The sequence below is a fragment of the Mercenaria mercenaria genome, chromosome 5, assembly GCF_021730395.1.
Source record: "Mercenaria mercenaria strain notata chromosome 5, MADL_Memer_1, whole genome shotgun sequence".
Classification (NCBI taxonomy): Eukaryota; Metazoa; Mollusca; class Bivalvia; order Venerida; family Veneridae; genus Mercenaria; species Mercenaria mercenaria.
In genome coordinates, this window is record NC_069365.1 from 24360692 (window position 1) to 24385179 (window position 24488).

General features: G+C 34.6%; 1 protein-coding gene across 3 annotated transcripts in view; it reads right to left on the reverse strand.

The window, feature by feature from the left end:
- The window catches only part of LOC123556677 (UDP-glucose 6-dehydrogenase-like), a 35968-nt gene extending 20028 nt beyond the window's left edge, over positions 1 to 15940 (reverse strand). The window contains exons 1-4 of one of the 3 annotated variants that reach the window (XM_053542945.1): positions 15803 to 15940; positions 4823 to 5053; positions 1949 to 2086; positions 642 to 806 (exon numbers count right to left, since the gene is read on the reverse strand). In XM_053542945.1, coding sequence (XP_053398920.1) covers positions 642 to 806; positions 1949 to 2086; positions 4823 to 4981 — 462 coding nt within the window. In that variant the 5' untranslated portion in view covers positions 4982 to 5053; positions 15803 to 15940. Of the gene's footprint in view, positions 1 to 641; positions 807 to 1948; positions 2087 to 4822; positions 5054 to 5472; positions 5626 to 15802 lie in introns of those variants that run through there. The other 2 variants (XM_053542944.1, XM_053542946.1) reach the window with 2 other exon arrangements.
- Positions 15941 to 24488: the final 8548 nt, after the last annotated feature.

The following is a 24488-nucleotide window of genomic DNA, read 5'->3' on the forward strand; positions in this document are numbered from 1 at the left end:
TAAATTACAAATTTAAAGTTTCCCCTACTGAAAATTATAGAATTTATTTTCCAGGATTTTTTTGTCTAATTTGCTGATTCTTGACAGAGATAGCATAACTCTTCATTTGTCATGTTTAATTTTTTTTACATTTTCTCTTGTTTTCTCCACAATTACAACTGCATTGTCCAAAAGGTAGTGTGTGTGTGTGTCCGTGCGAAAAAATTGAGTCACAAGTATGTGACATTATATTTTAATTGTGTAAGAACTACTGTCACCATGTTTTGGGGTACCTTATTCAATAAATATTAATGAATTTTTGTGTTTTGAAAGGTTTTTACTTACAAAACATAAAATATTCTGGCACAATCGTACATTTATTTTTGCTGACTGCTGTGTTACTAAAATAGTAACAGGTTGGGTTTTCCAACAATATGTTTGATTTCATCAGCGAACAAAACTTAATACGCAAGAATTTTTTCAAATTATAAAAAGCTTATTTTCAATGGAGGCAAAAAATTCCCAATCCAAAGAAACAAATCCCAATTTTGGAAAAATGGAGCCTAACTGCAATTGGGAATGGGCCCATATTAGGCCACATGGGCCCGCTGGAAAAAGCCCTGTGGTTTCTGAATAGAAACATATTTCTCTCTCTATCTCACCTGATATTTGACACCTGGTTTCTGATTAGCTCTCAGTATATTGCTGATACTTTCTGCAGCTTTGACTGGTACTGTGCTTTTCTCTACAACAATTTTAGACTGTGACGCAACATCTGCAATCATTCTGGCAGCTGACTCTATGTATTTCAGATCTGCAGCTCTTCCCTGATTTAAACATAATATATTATCAATATCTGTTATAGAACATGGAAGTACATATTAACTTATTTCAATGAAACATGTACTGAAAATTTTTAATCAGAGTTATGACGATTGTTTCTTCTGGTGTAGCCTTTGATAGTAAATAACAATTTTAAGTTTCAAGTCAATAACTTTGAAAGAAACAGAAATATTTGACATTATATAAAACTTTAACCAAAATATTCTAAGTTAGAAAGGGGCATAACTCAGAATTCAAATCAAACTTATTGGGATTGTTTTTCCTGGTGTAGACTTAAATAGTTAATAACTATTTTATGTTTCAAGTCAAAAGCGTTGATAGTAACAGAGATATCTAACTTTGTCAAAAACATTAACCAATGGCGACACCAGTGCCTGGGCGAGTGCAATAGCTCTACTTTTTCTTCAAAAAGTCAACCTAAAAATCAAAAAGCCATAACTCAATAAAAAATCTTTTAGTCATAAAACCTTTGACATATATGTATAACTGGGCCTGCTACTGATCATTTGTGTGAAATTTCCATCAAATCCTACCATTAACACAGGAAAAGTAGTCAAGACAAACTTCATTAAAAATGGGATGCTCAAACAGGCTTTTAACATACGGTATATTTGAAGTTTCACTTATATTCTAGATATGTAGTATGAACAAAATTATCTACCCAGTACACTCTCTGTATGTATTATAATCAATGGGCCATTAAGTCAGTGAATATTGATTCAACTACACAACTGCTAACAAATGCAAAACTAGGCTTTCATTTATTTTCCCCGTCTTTTCAATGTTTAAGATCCTTTAAAACACTGTTCAAGTGTTGTAATATTTATTTGTTTGATTGGGTTTTACATTGTTTTTCAACAGTATTTCAGTCATATAATGGCAGGCAGTTAATCTAACCAGTGTTCCTGGATTCTGTACCAGTACAAACCTGTTCTCCACAAGTAACTGCCAACTGCCAACTTCCCCACATGAATCAGAAGTGGAGGACGAATGATTTCAGACACAATGTTGTTTATCAAATAATCACAGAGAACATACGCCCCGCTTGAGGATCGAACTCGCGACCCCGCGATCCGTAGACCAACGCTCTACACTATAAGAACTATAAAGATTAATCAGTTATTACCTTTCCAAGTCCATAACTTTTGGTTGGTGTATTAACACAAATAAAAATGAGATCAGCTTCATTGATGGCAGCTGTGATGTCTGTGGAGAAAAACAGATTCTTGTTCCGTACTGACTTCACTATGTCATCTAAACCTGGCTGTAATATTAAAATATAAATTTTTTGTTACAAACAGACATCTCTATGCAGGATGTCCCATTGTTACCAATGATGCAAATTTAATAAAACTATTTACCTGAAACTCCTTTATTCAAGTACTTTAACCAAGTTTGTGACTAATCATTATCAGTCTATTCACACATTCAAGTGGTTTGTACTGATATACCACTTTACAAAAAAACAAACAAATTGGAATGTGGACGCTAAAGCGGAATGCGGGTGCTGATGCCAACAAACAAGTGCAATAACTAAACCCATAATTCAAATAGCCACACTATATTGTATGCAGTTCTTCTTTGTACTATTGTAATTGTGAACAGTGTGTGACTACTAAATATATATTCAACATCACCACAACATTCAGTCTGAATTGTACTCAATAGCTGCACAATATTCAGATATCTAACTACTAAAATGTTTTGAGAATCTTAGGAAAACACCTGTACAAACTTGTTTCACATTAGTATCTATCTTGTGTATGGGACGTACCAATGACAAATTTGTGATCTAGCACCACATCCATTTTGTAAGTTTAATATTGCAAATCTATGTTATTCAAGATATAATACTGATCAAAACTTTCATACTGAAAAGATTATGCAGTAATTCAAATAGGAATAAAAAGTAACAAGAGGACCAAGATGGTCCTGAATCGCTCACCTCTTCCCACATGACCCAGTTTTGAGTATGACATCGTTTTTTCTATTATTTGACATAGTGACCTAGTTTTTGAGCTCATGTGACCCAGTTTTGAACCTGACCTAGATATTATCAAGATAAAAATTCTGACCAATTTTCATTAAGATCCATTGAAAAATATGGTCTCTAGAGAGGTCACAAGGTTTTTCTATTATTTGACCTAATGACCTAGTTTTCGAAGGTACGTGACCCTGTTTTGAACTTTATCTAGAAATCAAGGTGAACACTCTCACTAATTTTCATGAAGATCTCATGAAAAGTATGGCCTCTAGAGAGGTCACAAGGTTTTTCTATTTTTATACCTACTAGCCTAGTTTTTGACCGCACGTGACCCAGTTTCGAAACTGACCTAGATATCATCAAGGTGAACATTCAGATCAATTTTCATGAAGATCCATTGAAAAATATGGCCTCTAGAGAGGTCAAAAGATTTTAATAATTTTAGACGTACTGACCTAGTTTTTGACTGCAGTTGACCCAGTTTCAAACATGACCTAGATATCATCAAGATGAACATTCAGACCAACTTTCATACAGATCCCATGAAAAGAATGGCCTCTAGAGAAGTCACAAGGTTTTTTTTATTATTTGACCTACTGACCTAATTTTTTAAGGCACGTGACCCAGTTTCAAAACTGACCTAGATATCATCAAGGTGAACATTCTGACCAATTTTTATGGAGATCCATTCATAAGTATGGCCTCTAGAGAGGTCACAAGATTTTCTATTTTTAGACCTACTGACCTAGTTTTTGATCGCACATGACCCTGTTTCGAACTTGATCTAGATATCATCAAGATGAACATTTAGACCAATTTTCATACAGATCCCATGAAAAATATGGCTTTTAGAGAGGTCACAAGGTTTTTCTATTATTTGACCTACTGACCTAGTTTTTGAAGGCACGTGACCCACTTTCGAACTTGATCTAGATATCATCAAGATGAACATTCAGACCAACTTTCATACAGATCCCATGAAAAATATGGCCTTTAGAGAGGTCACAAGGTTTTTCTATTATTTGACCTACTGACCTAGTTTTTGATGGGAACGTGACCCACATTCGAACTTGACCTAGATATCATCAAGGTGAACATTCTGACTAATTTTCATGAAGATCTCATGAAATATATGGCTTTTAGAGAGGTCACAAGGTTTTCTATTATTTGACCTACTGACCTAGTTTTTGACCGCACCTGACCCAGTTTCAAACTTGACCTAGATATCATCAAGGTGAACGTTCTGACCAATTTTCATGAAGATCTTGTGAAATATATGGCCTCTAGAGAGGTCACAAGGCTTTTCTATTTTTAGACCTACTGACCTAGTTTTGATGGCATGTGACCTAGTTTCGAACTTGACCTAGATATCATCGAGGTGAACATTCTGACTAATTTTCATGAAGATCTTGTGAAATATATGGCCTCTAAAGAGGTCACAAGGTTTTTCTATTTTTAGACCTACTGACCTAGTTTTTGACGGCACGTGACCCAGTTTCGAACTTGGCCTAGATATCATCAAGGTGAACATTCTGACCAACTTTCATAAAGATCCCATGAAAAATGTGACCTCTAGAGTGGTCACAAGCAAAAGTTTACGGACGGACGCACGGACGGACGCATGGACACCGTGCGATCACAAAAGCACACCTTGTCACTTTGTGACAGGTGAGCTAAAAAACTGTAAAAAGCCTCCCCTTACTTGGCTGTTATTATATTTTATTGGCCTTTGGGATCATGGAGTCCATTCAATATGTACATGCATGTAATAGAGTTCCACTTAAAAGCTGGTGCTAGGAGTGTGAGAGGCGTTGCACATTTCATTATCTCTTATGAACAGACTCAATGACACCAGAGTCTGCTAACAGTTTTCATGGTTTTTTTCCTATACTTCCATTTAGGATCTTCTATAGATATCATTATTTAATAGAAAATTGAGTAGGTAATGTGACAAATTCTTATAAACAGACTTTGAAGAAAAACTGTAGATTTCTGAATCACTTAAATAAGACTTACCTCAAAAATAGGAAGAACATCAGAGTTCCACTGTGTGATCCTCTCCACACTGAGGTCCACAACAGTGACTTTAATATCGGGACATCTATAAGCTATCACACTACAGGTGGGGCCGCCAACGTACCCTGCTCCTATACAGCAAATACTCTTCAGGCTCATTGTTTAAGTTCACTTTCTTCCACAAAATCTTGATGTTTCAGACGTAATCCTTTTCTATTATCTCAAAATAATCTGAATCAAAAATGAAATGGAAGAGATTTACTTTATTTAGTTAATTACGCATACAGGGCGAATTACATCATAAAGCTGTATTCTCATCAAATATTATGGCAAATTTTCCCGTGTGAATTTACTGAAAGTAATGAAATTATTAAAATATTAAAAAACATAAATATATTTTTCATAACTTCAAGTTTCATTTCAAAGATTTGTTAACATATTTAAATGCTCATGAATATAAATTCAACACTATGATTCAGACTGAGTCTGTTTCTTATCCTGATATACCATTGCTGAATAACTGCTAAATTATAAGAAATATAAGAAACAATCTATTCCAAGCAAATATTACTTCAATTTAACAGCAGTTGGGAAATTATGCACAGTACAATTTAAAGCAATTTATCCAACAGTTTTTTGCTTTTACTTACCCCAGATTTAAAACCAAAATACACTTGTAAGAAATACATAAATTTACTCCTGTTTACAAAACGACAATTTCCAAATTACATTATAAATGAATGGGTGTGTTGATCTGCATCATTGATGAAAAAATAATAATAAAACACCCACTTAACTATTCACGCCCTGTGAGATATGCTTGAATACTATCTAACATCTATGACATTATAATTATATTTGCTTTCTATCCGTTTAAAGAAGCACAGCAATTAGTAACCGGAACAAACTTATATCTATAGCTACAGAAACTTTACCTTGAAGTTCATTCTTTACTGACAACAATTATTTGATTTTGGAAAAGATAATGTCATTCACCTTTGTTTTGTAAAATAATTTAATATAATGTTATAGAATCTCTATGTAGATTACCACCCCTCTTTTGAGAACAATTAAAACCAATTATACCTTACAGCAGAGCTTGAAGGAGTAAAGAAATAGTGATACAGTGCCTTGCCCAAGGACTGATAGGTTTGGAGACAGGCCTTCAACTCTATTGGGAAGTTTCTTAGCTCTCCTGGCCAATGCATCAGTAAGTCTAGGTTACAGAAAGAAACCTAGCCTTTGGACATTTTCAGAAACAAATCAGGAGCTGGCCTCCCAACACAGGTTTATAACTGAATAAAGGTCAAATCTTATCATTTTATTACATTTACACGAGATTCCTATCTCTAATTAATCTATACCAACTTAATTAATATTACTAAGCATGTACATGTGTATATGTCTTTAATTGTATTGATCTGGAATCTTATACTGAAATCTTTTCTTGACTTAACTCCGGCATAATCAATATTATGTTTGTTGCATAAAATATTGTGTTCATGCAGTAGGTTAGACATTCATCTATTTAGATATAAAATAAAAAAAGAACTTGATGTTTCCCTTCCTGTTCCCTGCCCTACTCATATATAAGTATATCATAAATAAGACAAGACGGTCATGATGACTCTATAAGAGAGACTGTGTTTGTGTACAAATCCGAACTGTATTTTCTATATTTAGAACTGGTGAGAAAGTGTTTAGGTGGGCAGACACCAAACATCATTGTTTTTTATAAACAGTGATGTTTTACTTATGGCTTAAACTTTCTTACAATATAAATTGTATCAATATTTTTTTGATCAATGGAAAGGTCATAAAACAAGCAATTTATTAATTACTTTTAATTATTATTTCGAAATGAAATTGATTAATTATGAAAGCTAAAATTACAGTTTTGAACATCACTACACCGCTATCCATATGATTTGTCATTTAGAATGGTTATTCATTTTAAAAAGATATTTGAATACGAAAATATGAAAATTGTAACTATATATTTCAAAAGTCCGTAAATGACCGAAAAAGTTATTAATAAATAAAAATTCTGATCCCATACATAAACGATGTGAAAACATTTGTTTGCCCACCATCAGATAAACAGATGTTTATGCGTGACGTCACGGCGATCTCTCCTATATTGCTCACCTGTTAAACTTGGCCTTGGAATCATCAAGATAAATATTCTGACCAAGTTTCATGAAGATAGGGTCATAAATATGGCCGCTAGAGTGTTTTGATTTGAATGGTGACCTAATTTTGAAGACATTAATTTCATCCTTAGAAATGATACAATTTTATTTTTTCAGAAGCTTAGGGCTGTTATTCAGATACTAGCAAGCAGTGAACTTGCTGGCCTGACATCTTTAAAATCTATTTATTTCAAAACAAGAGGGCCAGGAAGGCCCTGTATCGCTCACCTGACCTACTGACCTAAAGATCATCAAGATTAACATTCTGACCGAGTTTCATTAAGATACATCAAATGTGGCCTCTGGAGAGTTAACTAGTTTTTCCTTTAATTTGACCTAGTAACCTAGTTTTATATCCCATATGACCCAGATTCGAACTTGCCCTAAAGATCATCAAGATTAACATTCTGGCTAAGTTTCATAAAGATATAGTCATAAATGTAGCTTCTAGATTGTTAACAAGCTTTACTTTTGATTTGACCTGGTGACCTAGTTTTCGACCCCACCTGAAATAGATTGGAACTTAACCTTAAAATCATTAAGATTAACATTCTGACCAAGTTTCCTAAAGATATGTTAATCAATGTGGTATCTAGAATGTTCACTAGCTTTTCCTTTTATTTTACCTGGTGACCTAGTTTTTGAACCAACATGAACCAGATTTACTCTTCATCTAAAGATCATCAAGATTAACATTCTGACCCAGTTTCATTATGATATGGTCATGAATGTGTCCTATAGAGAGTTAATTAGTTTTTCCTTTGATTTGACCTGGGGACCTAGTTTTTGACCCTACCTGACCCAGGTTTTAACTTGACTTAAAGATCATCAAGGTTAACATTCTGACAAAGTTTCATTAAAGTACAGCCATAAATGTGACCTCTAGAGTGTTAACAAGCTTTGCCTTTGATCTGACCTAGTTTCTGACTCCACTTGACCTAGATTTGAACATGGCCTAAAGATCATCAAGACTTACATTCTGACCAGGTTTCATGAAGATACAGTCATAAATGTGGTCTCTAGAGTGTTAACAAGCTTTTCCTTTGATTTGACCTGGTGACCTAGTTATCCAACCTGACCCAGATTTGACTTTGACCTTAAGATCATCAAGATTTACATTCTGACCAAGTTTCATGAAGATACAGTCATAAATGTGGCCTCTAGAGTGTTAAAAGCTTTTCCTTTGATTTGACCTGGTGACCTAGTTTTTTACCCCAGATGACCTAATATCAAACTAATCCAAGATTTTATTGAGGATAACATTCTAACCCAGTTTCATTAAGATAGGGCCAAATTGTGACCTCTAGAGTGTCAACAGTCAAATTGTTGATGACGACTGATGGCGGACGGACCACGGACACATGGCGATCACAAAAGCTCACCTTGAGCACTCTATAAAAGCTCACCTTGAGCACTCTATGCTCAGGTGTGCTAAAAAGTGACAAGTAGTCAACTAGTAAGCAAAATATTAAAAACCACTTGTTCTTTTGTAATTTCATACATCAATTCTTCAAATATCTTTTTTTATCATTTCCAGGTTCAAATCAGATTTCCTTAAGAGGTCTCACATCTATGATCTTATAATATGAGCCGTGCCATGAGAAAACCAACATAGTGGGTTTGCGACCAGCATGGATCCAGACCAGCCTGCGCATCCGCGCAGTCTGGTCAGGCTCCATGCTGTTCGCTTTTAAAGCCTATTGGAATTGGAGAAACTGTTAGCGAACAGCATGGATCCTGACCAGACTGCACGGATGCGCAGGCTGGTCTGGATCCATGCTGGTCGCATACCCACTATGTTGGTTTTCCCATGGCGAGGCTCATATTAAGACTCTGAATACTAGTTGTCTTTCTATAAAACATTTAAAGTAGTTTTCCACCCAGAGAATAAGTTGGAAAAGCACATCATTTTACTATAACATCATAAGGGCATTTTAGAGAAGCATTTTGAAATGCTAAATTTTTCGAATCACCTCCCATAAGAAAAATTGGAATTACAGCTGATGTTCTACAAAAACTGCTCCTTAGAATGGATGTACCTGTATCAAAACAGTTTGCTGAAAGTACTTTCAGAAACAGAATTATTTTCTTAATTTACATAGTTCATTAGAGCTGTTTATATATAAAATCCTCCAAAAAGTTTTGCATTAGGCTACTTACAACCTTACCTGGGTATGCAAACACGTTTAATACATACTAAGGGTGTCTTGCATGGAATTTCAATGCAATACAAAATTACAGTTGTTACAGGCTGCCTTTTGCATGCAAAACTTGCTCTGAATTTTCTACCTTGAAAAAATTACATTTTCACAATGCCATTTAATAAATTTCTAATTATATTTGAGTACTTTTTAAACTGGATTTATTCTCGTCTGCATAATCTGCAACAAAGGCAATATGACATTATCATCATCTTATACATGTTGACCTTCGTTTGGAATAAACAGGCAATAAATCTGACTGCAGGCAAATAAATAATGACTTTTTATTAGAGCAGCTGCTGAATAAAATAATCACCAGTTTCTGTCGCCAAAGTAATAAAATATTAGCCATTTAGATCAAATAAAGGCTAATAGCGATAATGGGACTGGCAGCTTGAGCCTTGCATTTCTTAGATGTAAAGTTCATTTCGCAAAATGGACTCTATAATTTTCACTCTCTAGACTGATCACTTCTAAATCAAATGTAGGCATACACAGGTCTAAGTTACAACTAACTAGTCCAAATATAGATTATTAAACTTAAGCCTGCTGGCAGCAAGTGATTTTGCTTTTGCGACCTGTGCCTGCTGATCATGATCTGCACTGTTCGCTATTCAATCAGTAAATCTTCAGTGAACATCCCTTTGAACAAGAGCTGTCCGTAAAACAGCGCACTCAACTTTTCTCAGCGCTTGACTCTGAATTAGAGCTTTGCCAGTAAAAAAAAATCCAAGTTAAAAAGAGACATCACTCTGTCAAAATTCAATCAAAGTTATGGGAATTGTGTCTCCTGGTGTAGACTTTGATAGTAAATAACTATTTTGAGTTTCAAGTCAAAAGCTTTAATAGTAACAGAGATATCTGACTTTATCAAAAATTTTAACAAAAAATTTTTAGATAAAAAGGGACACAATTCTGTTAAAATTCAAATCAGATTATGGGGATTGTTTCTCCTGGTGTAGACTTTGATGGTAAGTAAGTATTTTAAGTTTCAAGTCAAAAGCTTTGAGAGTAACAGAGATATTTGACTTTATCAAAAACTTTAACCAAAAATTCTAAGTTAAAAGGGGGCATAATTCTGTCGAAATTCAAATCAGAGTTATGGTAATTGAGTCTCCTGGTGTAGATTTTGATAGTAAATAACTATTATGAGTTTCAAGTCAAAAGCTTTAATAGTAACAGAGATATTTGACTTTATCAAAAATCTTAACAAAAAATTCTAAGTTAAAAAGGGGCATAATTCTGTCAAAATTCAAATCAGAGCTATGGGGATTGTTTATCCTGGTGTAGACTTTGATAGCAAATAACTATTTTAAGTTTCAAGTCAATAGCTTTGATAGTAACAGAGATATCTGACTTTATCAAAAACTTTAACCAACGGCGATGCCGACGCCAGGGCGAGTACAATAGCTCTACTTTTTCTTCAAAGTCAAGCTAATAATAAATGGTATTGCCCAAATTTAATGATGGACCAGTCCATTTTAGAAATTTAGTAGGCCTAGGGTAAGGGTTAAGTAGTCCTAATCTTTCTTCCCTTCTGCATACCCTTTCTCAATGGCTGTTCCTTATCCCATGCATTAATATTCAGGAATTATCATTTGTGTAAAGAGAATGACAGAATGTATGGACCCTGCAATATGTAATTTGATACATTTTCATTCTTTGATATAAGGACCTGAATTTCAAATGAGGTCCCTGAGTGAAAAAGTCGTGCATTCCCCATTAAAAGATTCAAGCAATAGTTAACACCTCCTGGGCAATATAGTAAATACATGCAATACCTGAGATTTGCCAGGCAGGAATGATTGATCTCTAATATCATTTTTTCACAGCACACAGCTGCTGGTAATTTTACATGAAGAGTCCAAGTATCAGAGGATGTGTATATTCCCTGCATACATGTTACTGTATGAACCCTTAGCATGCTAAATTTCTATAATGCGCTTGTCCATCTCAAAATTTGGACAGTACCATTAATTGTTAAAAGGGGTGCTTACCAAAAAATACTGACTGAATACAAACAGTGCAGCTTTGATCAGACTGCTTGGATGTGCAGGTTAATTATGATCTACGCTGGCTGCAAAGCAGGGTTCTCACTAGCAATTTCAAGTTGCAGTCCTGGGACTCCCAAAGCTGAAAAAGTTGCAGTCCCAACTAGACTGACCGACAGACTTTAACGTTTTGTCAAAACACATGCCTCTGTTGTACTGTCAAATTAAGTGTAGACCGACACTGACATTTTGTAATCACAATTTCTTCACCCAAATATTGTTTTATTTAACGTCGCACCGACACGATAGGTCATATGGCGACTTTCCAGCTTTAATGGTGGAGGAAGACCCCAGGTGCCCCTCCGTGCATTATTTCATCACGAGCAGGCACCTGGGTAGAACCACCGACCTTCCGTAAGCCAGCTGGATGGCTTCCTCACATGAAAAATTCAACGCCCCGAGTGAGGCTCGAACCCAAATATTGTTAAGGTGAGATAAAATGGTAAAGACTAAATAGGTGAAAAATGCAATAAAAAATGAATGTAGGACATAATCACCCCTGGACAAACTACCCCCTTCCCCCTCCTGCTGTTTCTGATCTACCTGGACAAAATCCCTCTGTGAAATTATCAAGGTGGACAAAATCCCCCTTGTGAAAATATCAAGTTGGACAAAATTCCCCTTGATAATTTTTTTCTTTACCTTAATTTTTATTTCAGAATGGAAACGTATATAAACATACAGTGAAAAGAAAATATATAAATAATTACTACTTCTATTTTAATACTTATTAAGAGCATAACATTAAAATATTTGGTCTAAAATACAACAAAAGAATGCACAGTGTGTCTATGATCAGCATAATGCTTCTTCAATAACATCAGCAAATTTGTAGAAAAATAATCACGTTAAGACCACATCGACAGCGTCTTAAAATTACTCGGACATTCATAATTAAGCCTAATTATCACATTTTCTAAAAAGTTCTTTAAATAATTCTGCCTTGTAATTAGTACGTGAGAATACAATTGAAGTTACTTCAAACACTTCGTAATCCGTCGTTTACAATTAGCGGTTATCACCTTTGCACTCACGCCGACAATCACATGTAATTGAGCTGATCAACATATGCCGCCTGTCTCACGGTGTAGTGGAAACGGACAACGCTGATTGGCTATACGCGGCAATTAATGATAAGCGAGTAACTCCGCCCACATATTTTTCTCTCGAGTCAAACCTTGTGTATTCGTAGGTTTATGTATTCAATTAATTTTCAAGATTTTAATGCTTGCGTCCCACTGCAAAAATGTGTGTCCGAGGACTCCTAAGCTGCAATAAACACGCGTATACTGGGACCAATTATGCGTACAGGGACGCCGATTTCGGCGTTTCCGAGAACCCTGTGCAAAGGAAGAATCAATCATGTCTAGCATGGTAAGTTTAATTCAAGGGTTAAAATGAATGTTTATTGTAGTGAATGTATCGTGGACACAAAAACAGAACATAAAGCCTCCTGTACAATATAAGATTTGAGATATTATTTTTTTTTTCATACCTAATTTCAGACCTAAAGGCAATATAATTCTGTGAAATCGGTCTGCCTTAAGCAGTGTTAAGACGAATCTTGGACATTTCGACCCCAAGACATTTCGACCCCAAGACATTTCACCCCAAAATTTAATTTTCTTGGACAATTCGACCCCAAAGACATTTCGACCCCTCAGAAATAGTTGTATGTTTTCATTTTATATTTCTTCCATTTTGCATATTTTAGAAAATATTAATATATATAGATGTATATAAACATTCTATTTTTAAATGAATCATACACAAACAACATGCCAGTGAATAAACTGCGCTGACCGGAAAGTTTATTATTGGAACTAATTGAATTATTTCTTCATGTTTAATTTGATAATTTAAGAAGAAAATTTATTATGAAAAATCAGTTTTTAAAAGAATTATATCATGTTTATATATGAATATAAAAGCGTTTACTGCATTTATTGCCAAAACACAATTAATGTCCTTTGAATATATGCGGCGTAACAAACACGTGCCTCTGATTAGTCCTGATAGAGTTTGATTGGATTATCACACCTATTGATTATATCAATTAATCAGTATATTTGTAAGCAATACACGTGACAAATAATGTCTTACAAGCTTAAGGTAAGTGCAGTTAAGTATGATAAGCTTTAATTTAATTTAAAAGCTAACAAAATTATGGCGATTGTTGTTCATCCACGAGTGCGCAAATTTCCCGTGCGCTCAACAAATTTTCAACTTCGTGTAAAAACGTGTTGTGCATTTTATTTTCCTTTTGTAAATTAATTATTTATTTGAGATATGATTGAATTCTATCATAAACCCTAAAAACACGATTTATTAAAGAAATACCTTTGTACATTAGAGAATCTAGGACATGGAAATTCCGAATGCACAAATTTCCAGTGCGCACGCCGATTTTCAATAATGTACAAGACATAACGCGCAAAAGTATTTTAATTTCCTTTTAGAAAATAATAATTTATGATATATATGTTTGAATTCAGTCATAAATCACTTCAAAAATACCATTTGTTAAAGAAATACGGGTGTATTTCGGTTATGGTAATTTCCCGCGTGGTCGCCGAATTTCAGTCTCTTATAAAATCATTTTGCGTTAAAGAATTTTATTTATCCTTCTGAAACTTACTGCCAGTATTATTTATATTATACACGAATGATTTCTGCAATAAACTCTACAAAAATACCATTTATTAATAAAATAATGGTGTATTTCGGTAATGGAAATTTTGCGTGAACATATTTTATTTTCCTTTCATATTTTATTCATTTATGATATATATGATTGAATTATTTAAAAAAAACTTCAAAAATACATTTAACTTACAAAATACAGATGTATCCCGGTTATGGAAAATGTATTCCGGTGTATCCCGTTTTTTTAGGTGGATTCCGTTTTAAAGTGTGACCGAAATTGCTTGAAGTTGCTAAAATCATACTTTTAAAATCATACTTTAAATCACGTGTATTTGCTAAAATATTTAATATAGAAAAAAGTAATACGGCTGCCACATTTTCTTTACAGATATGAAATATAATAATAATTTTTCCCCGTTTTTAACAGAACAGTACTCATATATTCTTATATTTTGCAGTAACGGGGATTTCGTATTTGATATTTTACAACTGGAAGGAATGTCGTTCATAGAAAAGAAAAGAGCAGTTTGTAAATAACAAAAATCATATTCTGTATTTCTGTAAAGCAAATACTTTATGTGTGCGTCAAAATCGCTTACGAAAATAACATTAAATAATGTGTTGTTTAATTTCCTATTGTTTTCTTTACATTTTCGCCGAAATTAAAGATAATGTTGACACATGTTAATAAATATCCGATGTCACCACAATCGCTTAATTGGTTGTTAATTGCAATGCACACTGCAGATAAATATACACGTGCTGTATATCAACAAACAATTAATCAAGGTGTGATAATTCAATCAAAAGATCATGTTTTTCTGATTATGATTTTAAATATCAATGTAATGAAGATGGTGACATCTTAAACTTCTTTGAGTTACATTATAATTATTTATATTTGGTTGAAATAGATAAATAAAGAGGTATTAAAGAATGATGTGACTTTATTAAAGTTATTTTCATAATTAAAATCAGCGAAATCGGCCCATGATTTAAAAATCTTGTTTTTTTTTTTTAATATAGCCGTGTACCAAAATAGTCTTTAAGATGATTTGAAAATATAAATAAACACCAAGTATATGAGATAGATAATCGGAACGGTTTGTTCTTAAATTATTTACGTAATAAACGCGGCTGATACATAAATCCCGTTATTTTCGTTAATAAAAAAAAAATTATAAATGATGATTATTTCGTTATTGTGAGATAAAAATCACTCATTTCTCATACGAAGGCAGGTACTAATAATGAGCGACCTGTGGAGTTTCCACTTTTTCTATTTTAAGAAATTTGAAAAAGAATTTTAGAAAATAAAGAAATTTAGACAAATATGGCTCATTTTCGTAAATAAAAATCTTATTTTCGCGAAAATAACCGTATTTTAACATTTTAATTGCTAATTAAGCATTATTACATTTTGAAATTGCTCAGTTATCTATAGATTAAAGCTTAAATATAATAATGACGGCATTCTTAGATGTTTTCAGGCATGTCCAAGGAGTTGGGGTTGAAATGTCTTAGGGTCGAATTGTCTCTTGGGGTTGAAATGTCTTGGGGTCGAAATGTCTTGCTAGCGTTAAGACTACCATACAGCCAGAACGCAGGACTAGACACTTCCTTCTTTCTATGGAAATACAAGTCTCTGAAAATCTGATGTCGAAATAAGACTATTATGTGGATTTATAGAAAATAAAGAACAGCCGTATATTAGTATTATTAGCTGTGTTCACCCTCTACTCAAGCACTGCCCGTAAATCATCCGAACATTTTCCTATCCGATCTTGTATCATTTACGCAAATTAACGTTCCGTGCATTAGGAACAATTTCTCTTTTTTTTACAAATAATTCCAGAAAGTTTTAAAATGGGAATATATTAATATACTTACCAGATTATAAGATTTTGTTTAATTCAATTAAACTGTTTACGTCAGGCTCCTAGCACCTGTCACAACAGAACAGAGTTACTTCCCTTGTATTATGATAAATTCTGTCCAACTCTCCGTACCAAATTCACTCAAGGTTCAGTTCCTTCTTTATTTCATATAAACAATGAAATCTTGTTACCTCATTTTCAGTACTTTAGATATGAAAACCATCATTTAGTATGACATGTCTTCTTATCAAAAATAGAAAAAAACTTTTTTTCATTAACATGTTATGTTACATATTAACATGTTACGTTACATATTAACATGTTATGTTACATATAAGAAAAACATTGACATGTTATGTTACATATAAGAAAAATAATCTGTTTTGAAAAACACCACCCTCTGAAAATGCTCCCATGAAAATCATAGTAATGGATTTTGGCGAAGGCTTTAACAAAGTCGATTGTAATCTTCTGGTATATGCTATCTAAATTTGGCATTGACAGAAAACAGTCGTGTGGATTAAATCTTTCCTTAACAAAAGAACGATCACAAACTGTTGTTGTAAAAGGCCACCAATCAGATATTCTACCTGTGATGTCAGGGGTACCCCAAGGGTATGTCCTTGCACCTTGCCTCTTTCTAACTTATATCAATAAAGAGACAAACCATTGCTTTTCCCTATAAACTACATAACCATGAATTAACAAGAGCTGTCTCCGTAGGATGACACATGCCCCCGATGGCACTTTGAATGAATAGTTATGGCCGATGTTAGAGTTTAGGACCTTTGACCTACGGATCTGGGTCTTGCGCGCGACACGTCATCTTACTGTGCCACACATTCATGCGTAGTTATTTTAAAATCCATGCATGAATCACAAAGATATGGACTAAACACGCCCATCAATGCACTATCATGAAATACGACCTTTAACGTCTAAGTGTGACCTTGACCATTGAGCTACAGACCTGGGTCTTGCACGCGACACATCGTCTTACTGTGCCATACATTCATGTGTAGTTACTTGAAAATCCATCCATGGATGACAAAGATATGGACCGGACACGCCCAACTATCATGAAAAATGACCTTTAACCTCTAAGTGTGACCTTGACCTTTAAGCTATGGACCTGGGTCTTGCGCGCGACACGTCGTCTTACTGTGGTACACATTCATGCCAAGTAATTTGAAAATCCATCCATCGATGACAAAGTTATGGACCGGACACGCCAAACTATCATGAAAAATGACCTTTAAAGTCTAAGTGTGACCTTGACCTTTGAGCTACGGACCTGGGTCTTGCGCGCGACACGTCGTCTTACTGTGGTACACATTCATGCCAAGTTATTTGAAAATCCATCCATAGATGACAAAGATATGGACCGGGCACGCCCAACTATCATGAAAAATGACCTTTAAAGTCTAAGTGTGACCTTGACCTTTGAAGCTACGGACCTGGGTCTTGCGCGCGACACGTCGTCTTACTGTGGTACACATTCATGCAAAGTTATTTGAAAATCCATCCATCGATGACAAAGATATGGACCGGACACGAAAATGCGGACAGACCGACAGACTGATAGACCGACAGACCGACAGACAGACGGTTCAAAAACTATATGCCTCCCTTCGGGGGCATAAAACTACAAATATGCTAATTATTTAGGTGTAACAATCAGTGAGTAAATCACACTTACAAAATGTATCATACAAGACAAACAATTCCCTAAAATACATAAAAAGAAATGTTCAAAAAAATAATTTAAAAATTAAAGAAGTTGCATATAAAATATATGTTCACACACAACTGGAATATTGCTCAACTGCTTGGCATCCATGCAAAATAAGTCTAACATATGAAACTGAAAGAGTGCAGAGGGCTGCAGCCAGACACGTTCTAAACAACTATGACTGTAGATCAAGTGTCACAGAAGGGACCATTAGGGATTGTATGTAGCAGTGCCATTATTTTGATATATATTTAATATGTTGTTTTTAATCTGTATAGTGTCTTTAAACATTCACAGCTGACAAATTAGACATGACTAGTACTGATGACAGATATAGTGACATGTACTTTTGGGAGCTGTCATATGTTTTACTGGGTTTTAAGATTTGTTTGGATTGTTTGGATTCAGGTATTTATTTCTTTGGTTTGCAGTTTATTATTGCTTTGCCTAGATTGATTTGATTAAGTGCTGTTTCTTGAATAGCGGTTTTATTAATCCTATGCGCATTCTTCTGTCATTCTTGAATTGGCGCTTGTTTTTGTAATGGCTGATCTACGAACTGCCCCTCCATTCTTTTAACACTTTGCATGAATATTCTGATCTTAACCTTACAGCACAGTTATACAGTTATTAGCAGTACACAGAGAACAGAGTTTGTTTGTGTGAGGATAGTTGTCAGAATGTAGGAATCAGAGGGGTACTTGTGTTACACATAAGGTATGTCATGTTATGTTTTGTGTTACTTATATACATGTTATACATGTACGTAAATATGAAATATATTTAAGGTGTAATAAAGTATGTTTCTGTTAATATGTGATATGTTTAGGTTCTGCCAGATATATTGACCACTAGGCTGTGTAATGTTTTACCATTGAGATCTATGTATTTTATATGTTTTAAAGGATATCTTGTAATGTATTTGTAATATACATGATGTTACATGTGATTAAGTAATTAATTAATGTGTCTATTACAAGTATGTTTTAATAGTATGTTAGATGTCATAATTATTGATATCTTTTGTCTGTATGATATCAGCATGATATCCTTTGATATCATTCATTTATTTATGATGCTTACATGTATTTTTCAGACCCAACACTCTATTACAGTGTTTTCAAGTGTATTCCATATCCAAGAGAATGATGTATTTTTTGTATTATTGTATGATGGACAGAAAAGTAATAAACATCTAGTAAACTACCACTGAGTTCAGTCGTGTGGTCCTACTAGATGTATAACATGTATCCGTCACTTGCATTTTGGTTTTTTTTTTTTGCATTTTCTAGCATTATTGTCAACGTCATATTAATTTTTCGATCACATATAGACATACCTTTTAGGTATGGGTACCGCAGTACAAGTGAAAAACATATATATGCTAATGAAGCCCACATTTCAGGAATGCACATTCTTACGCCATCATTCTTTTCTAACATGAGATATAGGATCACAAAGAGAATTTTAAACATACACACAGCAATGCAGCGGAGTAGAAAAAATAAATAAAAGACGTTGATATTGCGGAAGGGCACGGGAGCGTGAAATGACCAGTTGCTGTATAATGTATCATCAGTTAAACTTACAGATGCCTGTGATAATTGACTAAGCTCAGTGATGATCTGATCAAGAATGAATGCGAACCATAGACTTCGCACTGGCCATATAATGCAATGCTCCAGTTTGATGAAAAGAGCAACTACCGAAATCACCTAATATTACTGTTTCGCAATCACACCGAGTCTGACCTTTTAGATGAAATCAAATTGCCTATAACAGGTATCAACTATAATAAATTTAGTTTTAAAAAGAAACAATTAATCCTTAACATTTAGCCAGACTAACAACTATTAAATGCTAAATCATTTCTTATTTACACAATGGAAATAAAGGATTACTAATTTTTTGTTTCGGTGTCGGTGTGCATGCGATGTTGTTATTAATTTTAAATTACTAGTACTTCACATGTCGTTTTATTCAACAATGTATTATGTATTTCTTGCCAAAATAAATCTATCTTTCTAACGCCTTCTCAGCTTCTAAATTAATACCTCTGTCCGCATTTACTTTACAATAAACATTTATAGAGATAGTATGTTATAAGGAATTTATAAGCAATAACACAAATATACTTAAGATCTAATCAAAAACAAGAAAATAAAAGATTCCATAAGATCAAGAAAGCAACCTCATACAACTATAAACCCTACAGAAACGTATGCATATGTAAGTAAGTAAGTATTCGGGTCTTTGAAAGATAACAAAGATTTTAATGAGCTTTCGAGTCTTCTTCAGAAATACTATCAATGTTTAAAGTAACAAATGATGTAACGTCCGCTTAACAATAACGCTTTTCATATTAAACATAAATTAAAGTGAAAATAGACAATGAGTACATTACCAACACATTTATTAATAAGGAATACATAGTATTGAACCGTCTTGGAAGGTTAATGACAGAAACACCACTTGGCAGCTTAAACTCCCTCATTCTTTATCCCGACCATGTTTCAAAGTTACAGCAAAATGTACGTTTTACTTTGACTGTCTTTTATGTATATATGCCTGCCGTTTCTGTAATGTACATAGGTTCATTGCAGCAGGAACGTGCTAAAGCATTTGCGGTCTTTGTCCCTGTTTTTACTTCAACTTCAACTTCAACTTTAAATTGCCGTAAAATCAATGCTGATTACACTTGACAGGCGCTTGTCAGGAGCAGTTATTAGTTTAAAAGATATGTTATGTGCATGGTGGTTAAAAATATATATAGTATATACATATATTGAGAAGATAAAAGATCTACAGGTCTAAGGTTAAAAACAGTATGCACAGGTCTACAGAGAGCATGAGTCAAGTCTACCGACAATAATTAGCAGACTTGGACTTGACTGGACATATATTGGAAGACTGTTCCATATCCTGATGGTCCTTGGGAAGAAGGATGTAGAATGGGAGTTGGTCTTAGAATGTGGAATTAAGTACTTCAGATTTCTAGTACGGAGGAGGTGATGGGTATGCTACAAGGTTGGTTCTTATTTTACAGAACATGATCAGGGAGGCATGGTTTCTACGTTGTTCGAGCGTTTTCCACTTGAGAGTATTGATTATATCTGTTAAGCTACTGGTGTAACTGTAGTCATTTGTTGCATAACGGGCAGCTGACCTTTGGACCATTTCTACTTTATTTATTAAATACTTCTGCCAAGGACACCAGACTGAAGAACTGTAATCTACCTGGGGACGGACGTAGGTTTTATATGCAATTTCTTTGACCTGTGCATTATTGGTTTTAACATTCCTTTTAATGAAGCAGGGGGTATTATTGGCCTTGGAGGTGATTTTATTAATGTGGGGCCCCAGTTGAGATCCTTACTTTTGGTGACACCTAAGTATTTGGACTGATTTGCTTATTTAAGTAGGGTATTGTGTAACCTGTAGGGGTAAAGGATAGGTTTTCTCTTCCTATGTATCCTTAGGATCTCACACTTATCAGGACTGAATTCCATGGCACAATCCTGTTCCCATAACTCTAATAAGTGCAAGTCATGCTGTAAGCTTTTTGCTGAAGACTGAGATGAGATGGTAAGGTAGATGATAGTGTCATCAGCGAACAGGCGGACCCTACTTTTGACACTATCGGACATGTCATTAATGTATGCAAGAAAGAGGCAAGAACCTAGGACTGAACCCTGGGGGCCCCTGAAAGAACTGGTAACCTATCTGAAGAAGCCTTCGACAAGAACTTGTTGTGACCTATTACTTAAAAATGGTTTAATAATCCATAATATGACCTTGCTATCTATGCCTAAACGTTTAAGTTTGTGGACTATCTTATGGTGATCGACCTTGTCGAAGGCTTTGCTGAAATCCATAACAATGACATCAGATTGCTGGCCTAGGTCTAGGGAATCAGCAACTTCTTGTGTGAAACCTATGAGTTGGATCTCGCAGCTGTGTTTTACCTGAACCCATGCTGCTTTGGGTTGAGAATGTTGTAGGAGTCAAAGTAGGACATGATATTAGGCTATGTTCAAGGAGTTTGGATGCTATGCATGTAAGTGAGATGAGACGATAATTACAGGCCTTGGACTTTTTACCTTTTAACCGCATGTCTCCAATCATCGGGGACATTGCCTGTGTCCAAAAACAATTGAAATATGTGTGTAAGCATGGGGGCAACCTCACTGTGCAGTTCCTTTAGTAACCTAAGGGAGATTTAGCCCGGGCCTGATACCTTATTTGGGTTAGGAACTTAAGACCAGTTAACAGTTTATCAACGCCCTGGACTGTGATATCTATTGGTGTCATGGGTGGATGTAGGAGTTAGCTACTGCACTCTTTGCTTTGCAATTTGTTTAAGACTAAGGGGCTGGGGTTTGGAGAAGACAGACTTAAACTGTTTGTTCAATATATTGGCCTTGGTAAGTGGGTACCATTATTGGGCAGAGGGGCGACACCACTGTTTTCTGTTTTGTTATGCTTGATGAACGAATAAAAATATTTCTTTTGAACTGTGTTTGCGCTGTCGCTAAATATGACTGAGTCCAAGTATGACCCATATGCATTCCTTATTTTACTTTGGATGACCATTTTGAGAGTTTTGAATGACTTGACATTATCTAGGTTCTTGGAAGTTGACCTTTTGATCTTTTCATAAAGTTTGTCCCTTTTCTTATTTAGTTTTACGATTTCATGAGTAACCCAAGGGAGGTCTTGACGGGATTTGCTAAATCTTGATGGGATGTACTTTGCAACTAACCTATTTATTTCTTCCTTAAAACTATTTCAAGAGGTATTTAGATTAATGTGCTTACACTTGAGAAATTCCTCGGAGAACTGTTTTAAGTCCTTGAAATTTGACCAGTTGGCATTTTATATGACTTAATGAGTCTTTTAACCTTGATTGGACGGCCTCTTTTTAGATTGAGTTCATGATGAACAATGTCATGATCAGAAGAACCTAAACTTGGGAGTGTTTGAATGTTGTGGAGAACAGAGTGATTTTTTGTGAGGTAGAAGTCAAATATGTTTTTTGTATCGAGTGGGGAGTTTGACCATTTGTTCTAAGCTGAAATTTGTGGGATTTTCGGTGAAAGACTCATACTTATCTTTGAATTTACATGTTTGGGTGGGTGACTGGATTTTCCAATCCATATTGGGAAGGTTATAATCTCCGAAAATTCAGATGTGACTATTCTTAGGGATTTTGGACACTGATGTCCACAATTCATTTAGTGAATGTTCATCATTTTTATGTGGTTTGTCATATGATCAAACACATATGTCTTTTAGACCAGTGATGGAGATCTTCGACTTGGATCAAACTGTATTGCAATCAGTTTTTAGGTAGGGCTGGTCTTGACTTAGTAGCCCGTTGCTTACAGCAGGGAGGACACCTCCGCCTTTGAATATGACCTATCATCTCTGTAGACTGTGTAATTTAGACTGCTAGGGAAGATTTCATATGTTCTTTTTTCCGGTGTTAACCAAGTTTCAGTCAGACAAATGACATCGGCCTTGGTTTGGGTGATAACTGACTAATTTAATAGCTAATTAGATTCATATAAGAGGCACAGGTAATTCTTTGTAAATGTGCACATGTTCTTATTCTGATCGTCAAGGCATACAGACACTAAACAGGAAAATGGCGTGAGAAAAATGGTTCTCACATAGGCCTAATTGCGGGTTCAAATAGTCCTTATGTTTTTTGTGCTTTGTAGAGCTATTTTCCTTACTTTCTTTCTTGCTAAAGTCACATGACAGATCTATGCTTTGCATGTAGGTAGTATTTTCATAATGAAATAATAACATGACAGAATTTGTCACGGAAACTTATATCATACTCCACCTCTATCCTCGAGGTACCAGTTTCAGTGACCCTGAGAGTACCACTGGGAGAATTAGGTAAATTCTTGGAAAAGAACTAGTCTCATTTATAGATTACTATATTGTAGCCTTTCCCCAATTCAGATGATGTAAAAAGGAGTGGAAAATCGTTCACAAAAATATGTGGTACAGTTTAACACAACCAATCTTGATCTGCCTAAGATATTTTCTGTGGGACCTGTTTCAGTGACCCTTACCTTATTTCTAAACCATTCAAGGTAGCCAGTAATTGAAATGGCCTTTTGTCAATGTTAACTTTCACAATCTCAACAACAAACCGAGTAAAAACAATGTTAGGTTTTGTTCATAATAAAGTACAGAGCAAAACGGTTATACTGGTTATGCAGGATAAAAATTCTTAAAATTATAAGGGGTTGTGGTTCGAAGACTGAGCATTATATGAACATTTGTTGGTGATATTCAAACATACAGTGTTGTATTATTCAACAAGATGCTGTTTCTATATTTTGATAAAATATGGAAATACTAGCCACCTAATGTCAACAGTATCATAACTGAAAGTTAGTTGTCATTTTTCAGATCGGCTATAATTTCTGGTAGATATAATTAAGCCAGTTATCGATTTCAAATCTGTATATTTCCTAAAAGTAATTGTTGGACTGTTCTCTCTGCATAAAAATCAGACAGAAAACAAGATGACATTTGCATCAAGACAGAAAATAAATCAAAATGTTCCTTTTAACCAAAGAGCTAGATCAGAATTTGAGAGCATAAAAAGTAATAAGAAAAATGTCTTATAATTGAGGTTACCATGGAAAAACAATGCTACCAAACTGTCATTGTCAGCACAACATTTTCTTTGAGCGTATTGAAAGCTGAAATGTTACTGTTAACAACCCTATTATAATTAGTTGCCTAAATTATTTGCACTTGGAATTGGCAGCAGATTATCTAAAGGTCACTGAAACAGGTCCTCCTACGGTTCAATTTGGAGACTCATTTTTCAGCTGATTTTGCAGTTTAAAATGGGTCCTGATGTTTGCTGCGGCCATTGGAAATGTCAATTTTATATCTATAAAATAAAGAAGAGCTATTTATTGTGATGTAACAATAGCTG